Source organism: Acanthaster planci, linkage group LG11, assembly GCF_054643075.1.
Source record: "Acanthaster planci isolate LZ-2023a linkage group LG11, COTS_SCS, whole genome shotgun sequence".
Classification (NCBI taxonomy): Eukaryota; Metazoa; Echinodermata; class Asteroidea; order Valvatida; family Acanthasteridae; genus Acanthaster; species Acanthaster planci.
The window spans coordinates 6,029,430-6,051,157 of record NC_141787.1 but is presented as its reverse complement, the minus strand read 5'-3'; the positions used below and the strand labels follow the sequence as shown (position 1 = coordinate 6,051,157).

The 21,728-nt window shown below is 43.1% G+C and overlaps 2 protein-coding genes across 3 annotated transcripts in view; both read right to left on the bottom strand.

Annotated features, from left to right (window-relative positions):
- Positions 1-145: 145 nt before the first annotated feature.
- LOC110990107 (blastula protease 10-like) lies at positions 146-10,132 on the bottom strand. Its single transcript, XM_022254943.2, has 10 exons — positions 9,973-10,132; positions 9,301-9,553; positions 8,072-8,204; positions 6,005-6,068; positions 4,617-4,808; positions 4,310-4,439; positions 3,804-3,926; positions 2,473-2,576; positions 2,162-2,283; positions 146-1,432 (listed from the first exon to the last, which is right to left on the bottom strand). The coding sequence occupies exons 1-10, from the start codon at positions 10,033-10,035 to the stop codon at positions 1,309-1,311; spliced, it is 1,308 nt and encodes a 435-aa protein (XP_022110635.1). The 5' UTR covers positions 10,036-10,132; the 3' UTR covers positions 146-1,308.
- A 2,276-nt stretch (positions 10,133-12,408) lies between these two features.
- suco (SUN domain containing ossification factor) overlaps positions 12,409-21,728 on the bottom strand; it is a 34,499-nt gene continuing 25,179 nt past the window's right edge. For both annotated transcript variants that reach the window (XM_022254931.2, XM_022254932.2), the window contains 6 exons: positions 20,349-21,725; positions 19,475-19,562; positions 19,092-19,196; positions 18,345-18,582; positions 17,732-17,793; positions 12,409-16,984 (listed from right to left, as the gene is read on the bottom strand). In XM_022254931.2, the coding sequence (XP_022110623.2) occupies positions 16,637-16,984; positions 17,732-17,793; positions 18,345-18,582; positions 19,092-19,196; positions 19,475-19,562; positions 20,349-21,725 (2,218 nt within the window). In that variant the 3' untranslated portion in view covers positions 12,409-16,636. The remainder of the gene's footprint in view (positions 16,985-17,731; positions 17,794-18,344; positions 18,583-19,091; positions 19,197-19,474; positions 19,563-20,348; positions 21,726-21,728) is intronic.

The window sequence follows — 21,728 nt, the reverse complement described above, 5'->3', positions numbered from 1 at the left end:
AAAGTAGTGGTCCTGTTCTTCTTCGCAGATTTGGTTTGAAAAATATAGCTGCAAATGTTCTTTCTTTCGCAAGCCTTTCTTGTAAGTTGCTATAAAATACAAGTGTTATGACAACACAGAAATGACATAAGCAAGGTAAGCAATCTTCCTGATGTGCAGACATATATTTTTCTACGGCAAAGCTACCGTTTTAATCAGGTGTATTTAATCATTTCCTGATCTTAATTATGTGAAGCACATTTTTATACAAGATTTTCCAAAATATTACTTTTTACTTCAGTCCATGCTGAGACGCCCATCCCCGTACCGACGAGCTTATTTAAGCGGGTGAATCAATGGAGAAAAAGAATGTGTCTGTGAGTTCGTAAAAATAAATGCGGGAAAAGACCTAAAATGACCTTTCTCAGGGACGTAGCAACCGTGGGGCGTGAGGGTGCAGCACCCCCCCCTCCAATTCCAATCGGCAAATAGATCTTCGGTCAGCAAATGAATCCAAAATCGGCCGTCGGCATTCTCCCTGAAGCATGAAATGTAGCGTACCATGGATCACCTTGTAAATTTCACACGACACGAGGTTGGCGAACAAGTTACAAGTTGGCACCCCCCCCCCAAAGAAAGAAAATGCCAGTCCCCTTTCTGCATGTATCTGTTGCTCTGAACACTCTCTGAACAGGACTTGCATTTAATGTAAGATTGCCCTATGATATGGATTAACTAGAAACAATTTTGATTTAAACATCTCGGAGAACTTTTATAACTGTTGTGAAGTACCTGTGATGGTGTCCAAACGCATATCTTCTTGGATCGTTTAGTTGGGACGATTCCGTCAGTAAAACGCGCTTATCCATTCTCAAACTAGAAGGGTGCAGATCCTCAGTACATCCATTCCCACACCAGCAATGAGTATTGTTTGCAAAAAATTAAATCTTATGATATTATAGATTTTAAGGTTGTGTTTAAAACCTAAATTATCACACGTCAACTTCATTATATTCCAACCATGCTACCATTTGTATGTTAGGGTTTTTTTTATACATCTGGACACTATACACTGATAATCATATTGATGACGATATGAACTACTTTTTTCTGGAATTACAAGTTCTCCTCAGTCTTTTGGGGACCAACATTTATGGTAATATTTCAATTAATGACAATTTTAAGTGCAGAAATGTGGTATAAGATGCTTTGTTCCAATATGCTAAGAGGCAACTAAACGGCGTGCAAACTACAACTAAATCTCAGCTTTCATGAGACGGTATCAACTGTGTACTGTTCCTTGTCAGGTAAGTGCTGTCCGGTATGGATTTACTCACAGACGTATTCCAGTTCGTATCCAGGATAGTTGTAGTATGAGTCGCTATTGAACTTCAGCAATGCCAAATTTTCCTTCGACGTCAGAGTCTTTCCGCGCAATGCCTTATCACAGTACCTGCCAATCAAAAATACATGGAGGCTTTACCGTAAAGCTGTTTATTTCTGCCCTTCAAGTGCATTGTGAACCTTTGTTCTTTCCCTCTCATTTGTCTTCTCCTGAAAAACATGGAATTTGGAGAGAATTTTCCGCCCATTCAAGAAAGTTGCTGTGAGAGGAGCAAGTATCACGGGGGCAGCAATATCAAGGTTATGTTACTGGTTCAGAAGCCGCTTCAGTATTGAGAAACCGTTTGAAGTCCCAGTACTGAGTATTTCCCTGCAGTATTCAAATTATCAGATTGTGAGGAGATCACTCTTTCAAGGCCAAATTGCGTTTGCGACAGAATTGCGAAATTATCAGCATTGGGTTATGCTCTAAAATATCCAAACCATGGCAGCCAGCAACAGGCCTTATCCACGGGAAGCAATTTTTTTTCTTTTTGTTCCCTGCATCTAACACATTCAATGTAATCTGTTAAATGCAGTGGTGTCAGACTCCAGACCTCACTTTCAAATCGGTCAAAGTGGCTTAAAACATGTTGTTGTAAGTTGTCGCAAGGTTTAAATGATTTCAATCAAAAAATGGGATGCATTTGAATTGATTTTTAATTCTGCCACTTTCATCTTTACTCTCAGACGCCCAAAATGAAAGGTTTTACCTCGCCTTCAATTCAAAATGGCGGAAACATGCATACATCCTGTTTACTGGTTTGCTAAAAATGGTACTTTACTCTGTGACACTTACAAGTTGGGGTAAACCTCCTCTACGGCAGGGCCAGTTTTCGTCTCAAAAGTATCGAAGAAGCAGCCCCATCCCTCGATGTCGAAGCTTCTGAATGTCAGGTGAACCTTGGTGCCTTCGGGACACTTCATACACAAGAAAAAAAACATAAAAATAAAGTTCGAAAAATTAATGTGTAGCCACACTCCTCAGAAAAGCCCTAAAAAATCACGTATACCAATTTCCAGATCCCCAATCAATTAAATGAATAAACTATAAAAAATAAGCCCCTTAAAAATGTGGTTCTGGGTCTGCCCTTTGGAGACTGCACTCACCTCAATGGCATAGACACATTCGGTATTGCTTGGGTATCTGCTTCCTCTGGTGAATCCAGGGCTCCGGATTATCCCTGATGTGTCCTTATATTCTGCACTGCACTCTAAATCATTCATAGACGAAAAAAGGGAATACCACTCGTCGCTATACTTGGAAAATGAGAGTTTTCGTTAAACGTAAAACCGCCACTACACGCCATTTTCGAAATTGGCAAAATTGTGAACCAGTTTCTGCATGGCTGTTTGTCATGCATCAATTTGGACAAGTTCGTCCTTGAAAAGGGACCTCAGTGCAGTAGGGGGTGCTACGGAGTAGAGTGGAGTTCAAAGTTACTTGCAGTTGACCAGGCATGTTTAGGCCAAAACGAACGCACACAATTCACAACAGTGTTCACGATATAGCTAACAGACTGATCAAAATTCTGGAGCAGAAAGATGTCGAACCAGTCTAATGTAATGAGTTACTTTTAGCATGATGGCCAGGTGAGCGATTTTTTTTTTCATTTTGTGACAAAAATGGCAGAGTTCCTCTCAGTTTACAGCACAGAACAATTTTACAGGACCTCCTGTATGAAGTTGTGGCCTATACGTTTGGTCCTTCCGCGACAGCAGCATTCCAACTTCAAGGCACCTATGGATCCAGAGAGGCCAAGAGAGGCCACAATACCCAAAATATAGGCAAACACGATTTGCGGGACTTCTTCTTTTCCCCATTTTTAAAAAGCACGTAGACACCTCTCACGCATTATAATGGCCATAAAAACTTAATACATTTAGAAATTTCAAAGTTCGGCCCCCCAAAACAAATTGCCCCCCCCCTTTAAAAAGCCTTTTCTTTTCCACCTTTGCATGAGTGACCGACCAATATTAAAACCCCACATTTTCATAGACGTAGCTGTTAACAAAAACTACGCTTGTGATTAGTGTTCGGTGCCGGCGCTCGCACAGAAACCTGGTGTTGTGAGTGCATGCTTCACGGCAGAGTGGTGGGTTCGCAGTGAACCGGCCGAAGCCATGGCTGTAGAGTAGCGCCAGCTTCAGACTGGAACCCAAATGGCTGTTCATTATGTGTGCAATACAGCAAGCAGCTATCGTGTGCTAACTGTCAATGTACACTAAGGAATAATTAACCATTTCGGTTCAAACAGCAGAGACACTCCATGTTGCAGTTCTCAATAAACAGCTCTGGCTGAAGCCCGTGAACTACGTCACCAGGTTTGCCCAGAATTTCCTACAATAATGTAGTTGGCTAAGATTCGTCTCTCCTACTGAGCTGTGCCAAGCAAGTCGACCCAATGAGTTTTTCCTTGAAGATTCAAGTCTCAACCTACCCGTCGTCTTCTTGAAAGTTTCACAGTAGATTCCTGTGTACTCATCTGGGCAGAGGCAAGTGCAGTCCTTGGACGGCACTCCACCATGCTTGCATGCTGTCTCAAGATCGTCGGGACAACTCTCTAACATTTGACAAAGCGACAGCGATAAAGAAGTATCAGAAGAAAATATAAATTGTAGGACACCAAAATGACAGATTCCCTTATTTCGGTCAAGCAAAGGCTCCAGAAGTCAAACACGCTATAAAAGTAAACTCCCCAAAGATATCAGACTAGAATTGATGCCACATTTCTCCGTTTCCATTTCACAGGATTTTCACACTTTGTCTATCTACAGTGGTGGGTAACCCCTCAACCCTTAAATTTTCTGTAATGAAGAAAAAACCTGTGCTCGAATTCCAATCCCAATTTCTTTTATTTACCCTAAAATTTGACTCGGGCGAATTAGGTCGGGGCAGGATCCATGTTTATTATTTATCCTTGGGAAGCACACTTCCTTTACTTACCATAACAACTGTACATTTTGTTAAATTTATATATATCCAATCGCGAAAGTTTCCTCTGCAAGCCCATCTTTTCTTTCATTAACTCGTCATGAGGCACGATTGTTTCCGAGCGGCCATCTTTGCTGAAAGCCTGCAGGAATACGCACAGGGAAGAACAGACGTCCCATTAACAATATAATTATTTCGTCATAAAAAGCCAAAACGAAAACGAAGAAAACCAGATTTCCCACACAGGGGACATAGTTCAAGTTCTTGACAAAATTTACATTCGAGCCTAGTATTCCCCTAGGATGACGTCGAGACTTACATCACACGCATAATGCATGGCGGACTGCAGATCGTAGATCCCGACGAGGAGACGGTCCACAACCTTGAAATTACCTTCGTAACCATTTCTGATGTTCTCCTCCTTGATGGAGACGTGTTCACGGCGGTCGGGGCGTGTATGTTCGTGGTAGGCTCCGAGGGCATGACCTATCTCATGCAGGCAAACTCCGAGCTGCGAACAAGAAAACAGCCAAGAGGTGCAGTGGGCAGTGAAGAGGTTTTTCATGCACGGTTCCGAAGAAGAAACTAAAAAGAACAAGTTTCCTAAGGTAAATGTCCAATTCCATCAGATGAAAATCAAGTCACCCACGGTGCCGTAACCATCCAGGCCTTCAAGGGTGGGGGATTCATATGGGAATTTTTTGAAGAACTACCGTGGAACCGAAGAACTATGTAATTCCTGAGACGCTAATAAAATTTTGCCCTATATGCCCCTTTGAAATTGCCCATTCTCTTATAAAAAAGGCAAAACTCTGTCAACAATTGAGTTGCCTACGCCCGGCCCCAGTTTATAGTACCTCGGTTTATCTTGCTGAGATGGCAACAGTAAACAGTTTGTACGTGGTGGGACAAGCCCAAACAGGGCGGATCCAAGATTTTTTGGTGAGGGTCAATTTTTTCGTGCCTCCAATGGCCTCCTTGAAAGGAGGCACGCAACCGCCCCTGGCGTCTAGTTCCCGCTGTCGGTGTTCCGAGAATTAATCCGCAAGAACTGTACAAAGTTGATATTGTCAACACAAACTTTCAACGTGTTTTTCTCCATGATTGTGCTTGAGTTTGATAGTTTCGGTCAAATGCGAGTTGTTGTCGTCTTGTATTCAGAGACGACAGCTACCGATGCGGTATATGAAGAAATGAGAGTAACACTGACGATGATGGTACCATGCATGAAATCATGGCACGCCGCAGTGGGAAATATCTGCTCTGTAAAGATGGTTTGAATGAGAGGAGTGGTTCAGTGTGATCTCCCCTGCGCATTGCAGAACTTGAAGCTATCTGATCATAGCTTCAGCTTAGCTTCGCCGAAGCACGCATCCATCGACCTCTGTCATACGGCGGCCATCTTGCTTTTCTATCATAAAGCAATGTAATAAGGCTGTGTCCAAAACGGGCTAGGTCTATTGTCTACGCGTCTATGAGCATTTCCAATGGAGCGAAGACCTAGATATAGCTCTGGACAACAGATTTGAATGCAGCCTAAGGCTGGAAGGAAAAACTAGTCTGTCCCCTTTCATCAATAAGTGAAGTTGTATTCCTCTTGCCAGTGGGTCTACAGGTAACAAGGCAAACATGGAAACATCTTCATAAAAGTCTATGGAGAGCCGCAGTTGCCGCAGCCGTGGCTTTCAACTGCAGCCTGTGACTCACGTGATTGCAGCGACCCTCCTGCAGGTTAATTTTACCGCCCGGTCCACCGACGGTCGAGAAGCACCTGCCGGATAAAAGGAAATACTCGTTGTAAAATGCGTACTTCATCAGAAAAGTTCAACTGTTTTTTGTGTACTTTTACTATACCCAGGTTAGCCATTCAATTGAGGACCCATTAAGTGGGTACACATCACCGGCTGGCCGTGTGGCACCTCACAAAGTACGCGCCACGGTCGCGCCAATCTCTAATGAGGAGATTGTATTCAACTACTCTCAAGAGCAACTTAACACGGGTAGAGGGCTGAAGTAAAACTGTTGATCAAAACCGTTGCTAATTTATCATTTAAAACAGAATTTACCTTTGACTGCGTGACTCAAACAATTCTTAATGGCAGGGAATAAATATGTGCTTGGCTGGGGTCGTGTAAGAGCGGCTCACGGAGAATGGACGCTGATAGCCTTCAGCTCAGACATTATCAGCGCCTGTTATCCAGTACATCCCCATATCGAAACTTGACCCATAAAAAGATAACCACCCTTAATTCCAGCACCACAGCAAGTCTTGGAAAACATACGTAGAACCGGCATTCCAAAGAATAAAGTGAGACCTCGTCAATAAATTTCTTTTCGTATTGTAAAATACGAAAATAAAATGTTGACTCGTTTTCTAGGCACTAAGCTTAACTGCATATACATGTAGCTGTCTCGAACCATATTGTCGGGGTATTTTTTTCAACGTTATCTTGGCAGACGGGTTTCAGGGCTAACGCAAATTACAGAATATTACTGGGGCTTGATCATAAAAACGGTAGGTTTTTAACCTCTTTGTGGCACTCGATTAAAGGCCTTACCCAGGGGGTAACGGGCAGGTGTACGAATCCCACATCGGGGAGACATTTTGCCTTTTTTTTTCTTTTCAAAACACTTCAGAAATACAACCCTTCTCCAAGAGTTAGGATTTGGACGCATGAAACACAAATGGCAACCGTTTTCAGAGACAATCTTTGTCTCTCCCTCGGTTGACACATGGTGAACCTAACTGGTCCAATATTGCACTTGATACCTCATTCTAAACACTCGGCCTGCTGCCCACACACCCACATTCAGTTCGCACATGTCATGAGCACGTGAAGTGCTGATTTGAGTTCTGCATTATGCACTAAGTGCTACTAGTAGATAAAAACACGTTATGTACACGTTATTCACAGTGTTGAAGGGGAAAACTTCTTAAGTTTTCCAGTGAGGCATGTGTTAGGCCCGACTATCACGCAAACGAAAAGTTGTTGGTAAACATATCTTTAAAAAAGCAAAATGCGAATGCAGTCGCGCAAACTACGGACCTAAACCAGCTAGCTACCGGTCCCTGTATATTAGCATTATGCATTCGTATCGCCGTTGCCAACACTGAAATAGACTGGCCCCTCACTATTTACTGTTTAAAAGCGTTTTCAGCTTATAGATGCAAAAAGGACATAAGACTACCTCATTTGTCTGGTTTCCAGTATACCCGGCAAGAAATGAGACCGAGGGGTACCCCCCCCACACATGTCCAATCCCTATACACATTCCAGACTATTGTTACTTAACACATCCCCCCCAAGATGTCTGAAAGGAATTCCCCAGATTCCTGCGAGACAATGACCAACACAAAGCAGGGGGGTTCTCTCTGTCTCATACCTTGCTGCATATGGTTTCCAGGGGTAAATGTCTATAATACAGAAATGACGTCATCTGAAAAAGAGTGCCCGGCCGACCAAATGTATGGGGCCTAGAGGGACTCTTTTAGTGTTCATACATGTTTACTCGACCATACCTCATCTTAAACACGTTAAAATTATGCAGTAGGAGGATTCCAGTCGATCATGCAAGTTTCAAGTTGGCAACTTTTAGACATCGTATTATACAAAATAAAATCTTTTCCCTTTGCCGACGAACAGGTCTACGGCGACGCGTGCACTAACCAGAAACCGCCGAAACGGGAGACTTTTTTGGGGGGGACTAACTTGTACATACCCTACTTTCAGAATTACCAGCACCTGTACATGTATTAGGATGAGTAAATCTTACCCATTACCAGTTCCGTAGACCGTGAGTGGAGGGATGCTGCCACTATAGCCTTCTTTCGCTTCATGGAACTGGATGCATGTCGTAGCTTTGTATGTCTCAACAGCCTGCATGAACTTAGCTCGCATTGCCGAAGCTTGGGGAAAAGAATACTACACGTTCGTTTTTTGTGACTAGGGCCGATGCTCATAAAAGCCGGCTGACTTAGCAGCCAACCAGGCCTTAGCAGCCTGCTGAATCCGTAGTTTTCTACTCCATGGTTACCAACTTGGCAACCTTGCTGAGAATGTTGCCAGGCAAGTTGGTAGGTAGATGTTTAGAACGCAGCTGGGACATCCAGTAGTTCTTCAAACCTCCAAACCGGAAAGTGTGTAATTGCATGTCAATGGGATAGGCCCCTATGGTGATATTTTGGATGGGTCAAATTACTTTTAAGAACGGCAGCCAAATAGGCTTAGCAAGCTTTTATGAATCGCACAGTTTAGCTGTGCAAGCTCAAGTATAGGCCTACGTCTCGCCATATTCGCTGCTCAATGTGTAACCCACAAATGATTTAGTTTCCAACTACTTTGAAACACCCCCAGATCAACTCCAACGTTAGCAGCCAACTTAGCAACCAACTAAAGTTACCAAAATTTTACGAACACCACTTAGCTTTCAACTAGGCTTAGTTATCAACTTGGGGCCATTTTAGTAGCTAATTAGGCTGAGTAGGCTTTTATGAATATCGGCCCTCGACAACTGCTAACATATACATTGTACAACAGTGTAAGACCGACTACATTCGCCGGTGAAGCGATATACGAGTGTTTATGAACACCGCCATACAATCAACTGGTAAAGTAGGTTATCTGATTGCACATGAACATGACCATATGAATTCCCCAGACACTGTTGCCATACCTCATGATTCGGGGCAAGCTTTTGCACAGCGACCATCATCTCTGGAATGGACTGGTTCCTTTTCGTCCTTCTCATCCATTGAAAACCGCCTATTGAGGCAAGGCGTCTCTTATGTAACTAAGGAAAAGCTTGCCCTCAATCAGGATGTACAGCAACAGTGTCTTTAGTGTGGAGAATACAAATTGTTATGTTCACATGAATTGAAAGAACTCAGTGTGCCAGATTTTATTCAAATTGAACTCGCAAAAGGCTTATTTCAATCAGCTTAATCTAAGAAAACTAGGGGATTTGGACTACCGGGAAGTTGCGCCACAGTCTTGTGTACTCACACAGCCTTGGGTCGAACTTGTAAACAAAAGTGTTGTCGGGCCACAGGCGGAAGGCTTTGGTGGCCGCTCGTCGCACGCGGGCCCTGTTCTTGGCCGTCACTTCTCGCATCATGTAGTACGCCTGCTTCTGTTCCTCATTCATCTGCATGTCCCCTTCCACACAGTCCTCGGACGGAGTCATCTCAAGGTGGGATGCCAACTTGTCCTTGCCCATGAAGAAGTCCACCGCCAATCCAGTGAATTCGTCTCGTGCCTAATATTATAGAGTCACATTTAAGTGCTCGATATTTACAAAATAAAACAACAAACAAACAAGCGACGGCGTCGTGACACAAAATTTGCGCGCGCTCAAAGCAACGCCGGTAATGGAAAAATTGCTTCGAAGAAATCTTGACATCGTAACTGGTCAGAACGCCGAAAACATATAGCCCGCGCAAACTGGGGAATTGACTTGAAAAGAAATCTAATCACAGCATTTCAAAAAAGGGGAGGATGCCTCATTCAATCAGAGCGCGCATAGAGAAAATAATTCATTATACGAAACCCTTCATTATGTCAATTGTAGTTCTAGCTTCTTGTTGGAAATTGAAAGCACAGAGCAGGATGGCCGTGAGGTGTCAGGGTGTAAAGCACTGCTTGGGATTAGAATGCGTTTAGTCAGAGTGGACTTACCCCTTGATCGGTCCCCGCCAGCGCAGAGCCGACCAACAACAGAAGGATCATTGCCACTTCCATGTTGCAGCCGTGTATATGTGACCGCGGTCGACGCTCCACCAACAACTGATGCTCGGCTTGCGTCAGCCTCGCCCTTTTTATCGGCTCTCACTCCGGAAAAAGTTGCGTGCGAAGTTACGAGGCCCGCTCCGAAATTGCGCATAGCACTGGTGTCGGTCTATGGGATTGGGTTACACTAAATCAATACTGCTTAATCCGTCATTCTTTTGTTGTGGCCTAGATATTGCCTTTTGTATCAGTGATGTTCGAGGCTCACATCAATCTTCCTCCTAAATGGCTCAACAGACGGCACATCCCAACAAATTGAACAAAATAACTCAGTATCTACGATATAGAGCTTTCATTACTGAAACAACATATTTTGTCGACCTGTTTGTTTGTATTAAAAAGTTGCTACCAGGAAAATTAAGGTTTGGCGAAAGTTTAATAATAATTACGAGAAAAACAACTTTGGGGTTCATTAACTGTGGGACTGCATGTATACCAAATAATGCAAAACGAAAATCCGTGACTTCTAAGCTATTTTCTGCATCCAACCAATCTGTGCACCAAGTTGTGGAATGAATTTGATGATTCATTTGAAAACGTTCCGTTTTTGGCTTGAACGCAAAATACCTCTACAACAATCTTTTATACCAGTGAACATACCGGTACGTTTTGAAACTGAAATGTTGATTGGATGTGACGATTCACATAAAAAAATTTAGATAATTTCACATTCTTTCGTAACTTTTGAGGATTTTGGCGGTTGTTCACGAGTAGGCTAAATGTTTAGTATGTGGGTGCTTGTGTGTGTTCGTATCAATAGCAACATGTAGTTACTTCGACATAACATGTATCAATTACAGGGAAAATTAATTCAACATAGGCCTATTACAATTTCAGAATATAGGCTACAATGAGATCAATATAACTGCGTAAGATCTAGACCTTATTACGAAAGGTTGCCAGTAACATCAAGTGAGCAATTCTCCTGAATTAGGACAGGCACGGATCCGGAGGCAGTGGTAAAAACGGCTAACGTCTGAGCATAAACCCTGTACAGTGTATCGGTTTTATTTGCGTGTTCGGTCAAGGACAAAACAAAGTTAGTAAATGATTTTTACAATGGCCACAGATACAGTAACTACCATCTCCCTCCCTGGCGCGAAATAAGTTTTCAAAATCCCCTCAGCGAAAAAGCCTGAATCTGCAACTGTATAAGAAAAATGCACCTGAGGTTCTGACAAAATACCTTCTGGTATTTAGTACTTCCATCCACCAAGCATGGCCACAAGTATTATATAAGGCATTAATACCTCATAAAATGAGGTCACACAATAGTTTAATTTCTATGCCTTCGCGTATTAAATTCCTCGATGTTAAAGTGTCTACAAAGAGGAATAATTCTAACTTGTAAAACTACAATACAATGAAGACTTGCCTCGACGTCATTCAAATGTCACATGCCGATAACGAGTTTAGAATTTCATCGTTTGTCGATGCATGATGAAATTTATCGTACGAATAATACAGCGCAGAACTTAATTACGTGAGTTAATTACATTTGACACTAAGTATACAGCGCGGGTTGTTAAACGACTGATGGGACCAAAGTTATTTTCAGCGTTTTTGTTTCGTTTTCACCAAAACGTTTTCATACAGTTGCGTAAAGCAAACATTTGCACTCCCATTTCCCTCGTCACCAGGAACGGCACTCCAGATATCGCTAATTAAAAAGATAATTTTGTTTTCGGAGTTCAAACTTGTATCATCCGCCTACCGACTAATGAGCGAGGATGAACCTATGAAAAACATTCTCGTGAAAGAAAAATGTCAGCTTTCCCAATTCAAAAGTGCCACATTTCAGAATGCCAACCGTATGCAAATGCTGCAGTTGTATTGCAGCGAATGTTACTATTGATGAAAACAACCAAACAGGGTACGGCTGGTCCAATCTGACGGGATGTTTCAATTTCTAACGAATGGTAGCTAAGGCTGTGGCGCGGGAGGGGGTTAAGAACAAAAGAGAATCGAGGGAAAACGGGAACAAATTGAAAAATAAAATGGGGAAAGAACAAAGTGTAAAGAGACGACAAAAAGGGCGGAAAAATTTTTAAGTTGCTTTGAAGATATCTCGGAAGTGACCACCTTCCCCATTGACAGTTTGTCAGTTTGCTGCCAGCAAGCGGTTTGCCCCCCCCTCCGGCAAATTTGCGGTGCCACTGGCCTGTGCTGCACCCAATTGCACACAAAGGTGTTTTCAACAAAAGCTGTCAAACGTTTGAGAGTTCACCGATATCGTCATCGTTCATAATGTCTCTTGAAAAATGTAACAATCCATCACATTTTTTTATGGAGGACACAACAGGAGGGGTTACACAGAGACCTCTGTAGTTTTGAAAACCGTCCACGTGCGAACATTTATTACTCATGGAGCTTACAATTGGATAGAACACAGTGGAGACATTCATATTGCATATTAATTAGCTTGGTTGCTTATTTGGTGAACGCTTAATTAATACTGTATTTACACCGAGGAGAAACTTTAATTCTATTTGCTCTGTCGTACTCGTTCACTCTGATTATAGAGGGTTTGCATTGCTGCCATCTTGTAGGTCAAAGCTTTTGTTCCATAGGGTATGCACAAAGGAGGCTTCCCTGTGGAACAAAAGAACTGCCCTGCAATATGGTTACCACGCATAGCCTCTATTTGTACGCCGGTGGAAGAATAAATACAGCCCCACTGCAATGGTGTGCACTTAAGCATTTCTCCAAAAATGCTGTATATTTCCAGCCGTGCAGCTGTTTAGAATTACCTAGGGAAGGCACAGTGATCAAGATGCATAAATATGTTTTTAAAACAACTTTGCATAAAAATTACAAGTGTAAATCATATTTAGCAGGTAATGAAGTGCGGTAAACCTTAATTAAACCAAACAAAGTTCCTTTTTTAATCAAGCCACGAACAACCCTGTGAGTGGAACTACTTGCTGGCGTCTGGCATTTGACGTAAAGTACCTGTAATTAGAATCCGGTCTACATGTACTGATTAAATCGAACGAACGAACGAACATAAAGACAATACTATCACAGACAGAACTGACGATCCGGTCAATAAGACATCTCTGAAATAAACCTTTCATTCACAATTATACACAGGTGCGCAAGTGCCCAAACATCACTAGATAATGGGTCATTCTTTAAATTTGGGGTCCAATTTTCCCCGTCCCTGTTACATCTGGCGTACGACTGTTTCATGTTTAGAAGTCATGCTGTAATTTCTCAAATTGACTAAGTACTGCAAATTACCTGCCAACAAATAAAACTAGTTTTAAATCAATTTCAGTGATATATCCCTTGCCATATTATACAAGTCAGGTGTAACCGGAAAATTGTCACATGTCAGACCCCAAGTTTATAGCATGACCCTTATGCCAATATTAATGTAACATTGATCGATGTTGATTACGACGCAAACCCATAAACCTCCACATTACTCATGTGGACAGAACCACCATTCTGAACCCAAAATTGTTTATTCGCAAGCTCTCAGAATGCATAAAGAGAACAGTGCTTACAACCCTGCATCAAAGAAGGGTTAAGGTGCTTTTCCACATGCACGTTTTTCGGTGCGTTTCATGGACACAAAAACCGACCCATGAATATAACTCCAAATCGCCCCGCCTGGGAGCGATTTTGACTGATACACAACGCTTGGCGCAAGTGTTGACACACAAACGGAAAGGCGCCTTTATTCGTGGATATTATCAGGGTTTAGCCGCTCCTATTGGCCGAGAGCCCATCACAGTTGAAACCAGTGGCTAGCTGTGCACCTACCATCTCGGCCCCCACCGCCCTTACGGGGTGCTGGCGCAAGGGTAAATGTATCAGACGTTTACCGGTAGTTTGTCGAGAACTCAGCGGATAGCGTTCCTTTGAACTTCTTCTTGTAAGGAATAAGACAGCGAGTAACGCATAATGCTCGGCGTGACCACAGCTGTGTAGTGTTTCCTTCACAAAAAATCTGCGAAACACGCTTGCCCATCCCAGCCAGACTGTGAGAGCAGCGAGGGGCACTGACCACCTCACGCAGTGTGCCCCAAACTCGCAAATCTCCACACCAAAATATAAAGAGATTGTTTTGGATTATTCTCGAGTGGAACACATATAGCATGGCTAAAGCGGTGCTTAAAAAAAGTTGAACAAAATCGTTTAGAAATTTGTAATTTTGTACGTTTTCACTTCGCAATTCATTAAAGAACGGGAATAAACTGTGCTCAGCCGGCCTTTATTAAACGTTCGTTTTAAGACCGGCTCAAGAGAATGGACGCTGATAATGTCTTCGGCTCGGCCATAATCAGCGTCCATTCTCCTAATCAAGTATTCCTCTTTTAAAAACTTCTACCATCCTAAATAAAAACCAATTTTCACAGGTCACAATGTCTTAGCAGTTTGGTAAAAAAAAAGCTAATTGCCACGTGCACCTTTCTACCATGGCACACAATATGATGCGCTTTCAGTGGCATATGAGTACTCTGTATGAACATGCACCAAGTTTCCAAGTCTCCACTCACTAATGCACTTGTCACGTTAGCGCAGCTTGTTTCATGAAATTGCCTTCTTTTTTACTGTTACTATGTCCATCCTTTTTTAACATTCCAATGGGTTGTATTTGTGAAGCGAATACAACAAAAGCAGAAAACGTGCATTACACTGGTACATGCGAGTGACAACATGGGAAACTTGGCTTACTTCACTCCGCTGATCATCTTTTAGATGAAAAAGCCACATTAATTTGGTCTTAAACAATGCTTGAATAAATCCCTGTCGTCTGATTAGGTCATTGATCATGTATCATTGAATCATTGGTCCCAATGCCTGGCATGGGTGCCCAACAAAATGGAAGTTCCATTCCATGGTAAACAGCAGTTCTGATCCATGTTAAATAGAAGTTCTATTCCACAGTCAAAAGAAATCATAGCTCAAGCAGGGATTTATTCAAGATTGATTTATTCAGGGATAATCCGGGTAATGCAGGAACTACGTCCAGGAAAGAATTGTTTCATTCAGTGGCAGATGAAATGTTCAATTCCACTCGGCTTCAACTCATGGGAATGGAACATTCTATCACCTCACGGAAATTAATCGTTATACGTTACCAATGTAATCATAAACATTTGTCATTTGTGCAATTTCCCATTTTTCTAGAGCTATCATCTTGCCAAAGTTGCCCAAAAAGAGCAAAAATACCCAAATGCTTTTGACTTGCAGAGAAGATATAATAGTATTGTACATCTCAAACCAAGTACATATCTGAGGGGGAAATATTGGGTAAATACTTGTGAACTGTGATGGCCATTATCTGCTAATTTTTGCAGAATGTTCTATGGAAATCCATGCCTGACCCGTGTCATTCAAATAAATCTGTCATCTATTACAATGAGATGGTTGTGTTTCTAATTTTATCTCCTGCAGGAAAAAAACAAGAACTAATATGGGACTCATTTCACATAACTGCACTAAGTGCCAAATTGTGCTTTGCCACAAAAATGAATACATGACAAACCAAACCAACTCAAACAATCAGTCAAAGAGCCCATTGCATGCACATGCCAACATTCCACATTTAACTGCTGACAATCTTCAGCTTCCCCAGCTGGGCTCAAACATTCAACCTGATCGATCGGAGTCAAGGAAATCCACCTGCTGGTTGCAAGTGTCTCTGCCAAGAAATAGCCTCGGCCTTTTTTTACCTGTGCTTTAAACCAAATCTGAAAAAAGGACTCACTTTGGAACTAAGGGAACCCATCAAATGTAAATATTGCAACAAAACAAGGAATAAAGAGTATATAATATGAACATTATCGTAGGTTTAAAATATAACTATTTCTGTACAGAATTTGGTAAGGATACAAAAAAAATAATGCAATGCATTACCTGTGCAGATATTTACGACGTTACTTCATGCTGGGAAAAAAGGAATGCCTTTGAACTGACCACATGCAGAAAAAAGTAATGTTAGACAGGTAACATGGTGCTCCTTGTTCAATAAAAGATCAAGCCAGAAAGCTAGATCTAAATATTGAATATTTAATCAGAGACAGCACAGACTTTGGAGAGTAAAATGCCAGTGGAAAATGGCACAGGGACAAACACACTATCCTTTAAACATCAAAATATCTACTGCTCATTTGGCCTTTAACACAAGTCAATACATTTTGTTGCATGCCCTAGAAGGTTACAGGTCAATGAATACTTGAGTTGTAAGAAGTAAGAACTCGGAAAAAGCATGGTACTAACAGCCCGGAGCAAAAATTTTCCTTAAATAGGACAAAGATAACCATAAAAAGAAAAGAAAAACAGCAGCACTTGATGTCTCATTCAAGCAAGTCCAATGACAAAAAGAGACGTTTCTGAAAGTGCCTTAGAGGAACATGAAAAACCTTCCTTTTGGAACGAGAAATAACAAGGTGAGTATTTGTACATAGTACCTCGAATCGAACAATGAACAAATTTAGCACACATTTTTTGTAATTTGGTTAGCCCAAGCAGACCTTGATATCTGCTATGCCTGGATATGGTAGGATATCTGGGTATCTTTGGACAGCCGTATCTCCTGCTACCTGCGGCCATTCATCATCAACCCTTGCTTCTTCGCCGGGTGCTTGCCGCCCGCTCTTGGATACTGCTGCTTCATAGGGGCAGCACCCCTCCCGACGTCCTGCACGCGGCTGGATATCTCCTCAGCGCTGAGCGTCCTGTGGACGGAATCAGTGGGCGAGTCCGGGGGTGTCCGGCCCCCGCCGAAGGCAGGCCCTCTGAAAAGGACGCCAGCGGCCGTCATCTTGGTGGCCCGCTTGGCTGGGGGACCGGGCTGGTGGTTCTGCAGCACTGAGGGGTTGGAGACGCTCTTCAAAGGTTTGTGCTTGGCTTTGTTCTTTGGTTTCTGTCGCGCAGGCTCATTGGCCTTTTGTTAGGGGAAAAAAACAACCTCGATAATTCTCCACACAAAATACAGCACATACAATGGACACACTTATACACAGCTGATACTTTGGCCTAATTGGCCGAAACAGTCACATGGTGTTCCTCAGGCCAACACACTGTACATAAATCACATGTGAACTAGTCATACACTCGAGCGAGTCTTGCACATTAGTATTACATGTACGTGCATTGTGCTTGACATATCAGACTGCTTAACACCCATCTATCAAAAGTTTGTGGTACAAAAAAGTAGTGTTTGCTTTTAATAGTTTTAGCATTAACAAAAATATCTCTGTTGTCACATAATACAGGCGATTCACAAGAGTGCGCCTCCAAGAGTTTGCAAACGCATTGGCCAATTACAATGTGCCAAATCTGTCGACCCAATGTGCATTTGGAACGGGTCGATAGATTTCATGCGCTGTGATTGGCAAACACGTTGCAAACTCTTGGAGGCGCACTACAGTGAATCACCGTATTACAGAGAGGATATTTAGAGGGTAAACATAATGCCAAAAACAACGGATATTGACCAAGGCAGGTTAGTGGAACAGATTCATGTTGAACAATCCGACACTTGCATGTATGACAAGAGTGAAACAACAGATGTTTCTCTCAAGTATGCACACTGCTGACTGCCTCAGTTCTTGGTCAGATACACATGGTCAGTTGCTGTTTTTCCTCACTGGTTTGTACCCATGAATTCCTGCTGTAAATGAATTCTTACCTGTTGAAGGGATTCTAAGAAAGGAGTGCTGGGGCCAATGATTAGAAGATCATCACAGCTACCTGCAGAGACAGATTAACACTCTAGGTTAGGGATAACAAAGGGTGCCCAAGACTTTTTATACAGAAAAGCATTAAGCCTGTGGTTGATAAATGAATAGTTACTTGAAAGCTTGTTGCAGAATTCTGTTACATGAAGTTAAAGTTCTGGATTCTTTGGCCACACGACCGAGTTGCAAAATCCTTGGCAACCTCAAAGTGGATCGTTTTGCAGGGAGGGTTTGGGCTGCCACTGAAGCACAGGACAGAAAGCGGCATACTTGCATAGTTTGTTTGACCATGTATGGACAGGGCATAATATCCCTGCAAATGTACACAGCACTGGTTTTAAAGCCGTGCCCATCAACGTGCTGACTGGTGAACATGAAAACTCATTGCAAGGGGTCTCTAAATAGGGTCACTTAGGTTTTTTTTCAGTGGTTGATAGAAGCGCAAGGTCTTTAGAGATTTGATAACATTGTGATCTCCTTTCGATATCCGCACTGAAATCCAATCACCACACTCCCCCACATATCTGCTCTCAGGGCACGAGACAACATCCGCAGTGCCATTACCTCCTGATATCGTTCGCTGGCTGACTCGGGGCAGTAGGTGCTTCTCCTCGTGCTCCTTCCTCCTTGGAGTCGACGGATGTGAGTTTCTACGGATCCCATTATCGTGGCTGCGGACCACAACCGGCGGGCCGTGACTAGCCACGGGGCGGCTCTTGCGCAGCCGTCTCAGGCAGAGGAGGAAGATGAAGCTCATGAGGAGAATCTCAATGACCATGAGGAACAGGTGTCGCTCAGTGACCTGAAACAGGCCAGACAAATAAACCTATGAAGATAGCAGCTCATCGTGTCTGGTGTTTTTGGATATCCCGATATGCCACATTTTAAAGCCATCTGCTTCAAGCCTTAAGAGCTATGGGTGTTGTCAGGGGTGGCCCAAAAAAATGAAAATACAACAGGAAAAAAAAAGATGGAGAGCAAAAGAACTGGGAAAAAAAAGAGATGAACGGAGATGAAAATTACCCATTTACTTAAAAGAAAAAATTAAAATGGACTCCCTCCTGATGTTGTTCAGTTTTTAGCTGATGAGTCCTTTGCCCTCCCCCACATGGAAACAAGTGGTCCCCCCTTGGAAAAATCTTGGTGATGCCCAGGCTTAGAATATGTGTCTATAAGTGAAACATCTAAAGACTGACTACTGGCATGAACACATGTACGTTTCATAACTATACTCGCTTAAAAAAAATCCTTGAGGTGGAGTTTGAAATAAAAGGACAGATCACGGACAAAGAGGGCGCAATCTTCATTTACCTCTCTATGGAGGCTCTCTAATCTTTGATTGGTTGCCTCAAGGTTCATCATGACCTCTGACATCTGATCTTCCAGCTGGGCAATATACTCCTGCTGTTTCTGGTCCTAGACAGAAAACCGATGAAGATGATAACAAAATGAAACACATGCAACATTTCTTTAAAGCCAGGTCCTTGCTTTCAACAAGAAGGAAATATTTCTCTAAATACTAATATGTAAATTGCTGCCAATCAAAACCTGTGTAGACTGATTTATCCTCATGTTCATAAGCTACCTACATGTACATGAATAGCCCAATCCAGCCTTGACCCACTATGAGTGGTCAGTTCAATCGTATCTTATCTGCATGTAGGTTAGGGAACACTTTTTCCAGCTTAGCCTACCTTCTCCTCTGCTTTCTGGGCATTTTCTGTCAGTGCCTGGATGGTCTTGTTGAAGGCTTTCTGCATCTCGTCCATCCGCTTGCGATACCTGAGAAAAACGGTATTCTCAGCTCACTGGTAAAAGTTTCACGTGCAAGCTAGTAAAGGCATACACAGTAACATTGGCACATGTACTGCACAAGACATTCAAAGTAGGCCGAATACAGGTATGCGAGTCATTCTATATCTCTGGAGTCCCATTTTGTGTGTCCTTGTTACATCTGACACAATTTTGCAAGTTACTATACATGTAAAAAGTACATTCTTCAATTTGGATACAAATTGAAGACATTAAAATATCCATGCACACCTTTTTTCATGTGACAGCAATTTTTAATCCAGGACTGTGGGTTTGTGCAAAGAGCAAGTCATGTACATGTACATGTACTGGTATACTCCATGCCCTAGACACGCACAAGAGAGCATCGTGATTCAGCCCAATAACAAGACTTTATTCCTCAGCAAACTTTCTTCCTGCATTCCTTACACAGGCCATGAAAATGTGAAAGTCTGTAAATTCCATGAGCTGACTGACAATGTGCAGTTATACAAGGTCTATTTTCTCCTAGAAAAATATGTTCAACTACAGGGTACAATACCAGTACCTTCACAAATATCTGATGTCCGATTGGTGGATCAGTGAATAAATCATTCAATTCCAGGTTACCTGTTGAATAAAACTTCACCTAACTGGTTCCCACCCCATTTCATATATTTCCTTCCCAGTAAGAAAGCAGAAAATAATGTAAGGACAGAAATCAGTCTAACATTGCATGGCACTACCAATGGGTGGTGCTTGGGACATGAATACGTCAGGTATAACAAGCTATGTTACCTTTGGCTTAGTTCCTCCAGGTACCTGCTGCTCAGTGACATATTCAGCTCCAGCGACTTGATACGATTGTTCAACCTCATGAAGACCGATTCCTTCTGTGCAATAGAACCGATGCTGCTGCTTCCGTTGGCTCCTGAGTCCGGGAGGGTCTTGGTTCCCTTCCCGGCTGTCTCTGACGGCTTGGCGCTCTCAGGCACTTTGCCCCTGGAATCTCCCGATTTGGGCTCCAACTCTGCTTCAGGGGTCTCTTTGGCTTCTGTTTTAATGCTCTTCCTTGTGTCGTCAGCTTCCGGCATTTTGGTCGAGTCCTTCTCCGTGGCATCTGCTTGTCCGCTCTTGCTTGGAGAGTTCGCAGCATCTGATTTATTCGCAGCTGATGAATCTTTGGAGGCCATCTCAGAACTTGCAACTGGGGTTTTAGGTTCCTTGGGTGATGCTTCTTCACTTGGTGCTTTCTCCCGCTGTTCATTCTTCACCTCTGCTCTTTGCTCTCCTACCTTAGCACTGTCGTCCGTCTCAGCTGACGGCTGTGGATCAGTGGTCTCAGTCTTCACCTTCTCTGCCTTGAGGGACACAGCTGGAGTGCCTTTTGCAACCAGCTGGACTTCGCTGGAAGGCATCTGCTCCGGACCTCTCAGATCCTGATTCTCTCTCACCCCCTGCACAGCAGCAGGCTGAATGTTGATCGGTGGGCGTAGCGCAGTCTCAGGGTGCTCCACAGGCATGGTGGCGCAGGTGGGCTTTAAGGAAGGGGTTGGCGAGGGGAGCATGTTACCCGTCTCTGCCTCTGTAGGGGCTCGCGGTGGTGACGGGGACCTTGTTGGCCTCACCTGCGATTCTGACTGTCTCTGTATTTCAGAGGGTGAGGTGGAAGCGGATGACGTGGCACCACTAGGGGGGACTTCTAGACTGTTGCCTGGCACAGTCCCTTGATGCGGAGTTGGGTCTTTATCACTGTCAAGTTTCTGTTGAGATGTCTCATTGGATGTGGTCGAATCCGACAGAATTTTGAGTTCATCTACTGAAGTTCCTGTCTGCTCCTTCATCTGAGAAGCATGCTGAACCTCTTTCAAAGGGTGCAATGGGTCCTTCTGACCTGCGGAAGGCTCTGGAGTGCGGACACTGCGGTAAAGTGACAATTTCAGCATATCTTTGCAGCATAGAAACGAATGAGTAGTTAACGACGTCGCGACCTCCCTCACGCAGCAGTCCTGGAACTTTTCACCATAATTTGGACTGAAGCAAAACGTTAATCCTCGGCACTCCTTGTCGAACCGTGCCGAGTCCAGACTAAAATCGGACGTATTCTGGTAGTTGCACTGCTGTGCTTCTTCCCCAGTCACTGACCGATTGGAACGCTCAGACTGAAACTCTTTCCTG

Coding starts and splice junctions, on each gene's coding strand:
- LOC110990107 (XM_022254943.2), bottom strand. CDS start 10,035: ATGGAAGTGGCAATGATCCTTCTGTTGTTGGTCGGCTCTGCGCTGGCG. Junction 4,809..6,004: donor AGGAGGGTCGCTGCAATCAC/GTGAGTCACAGG, acceptor TCTTGTTCGCAG/CTCGGAGTTTGCCTGCATGA. Junction 2,284..2,472: donor AATGTGTCTATGCCATTGAG/GTGAGTGCAGTC, acceptor TTGTGTATGAAG/TGTCCCGAAGGCACCAAGGT.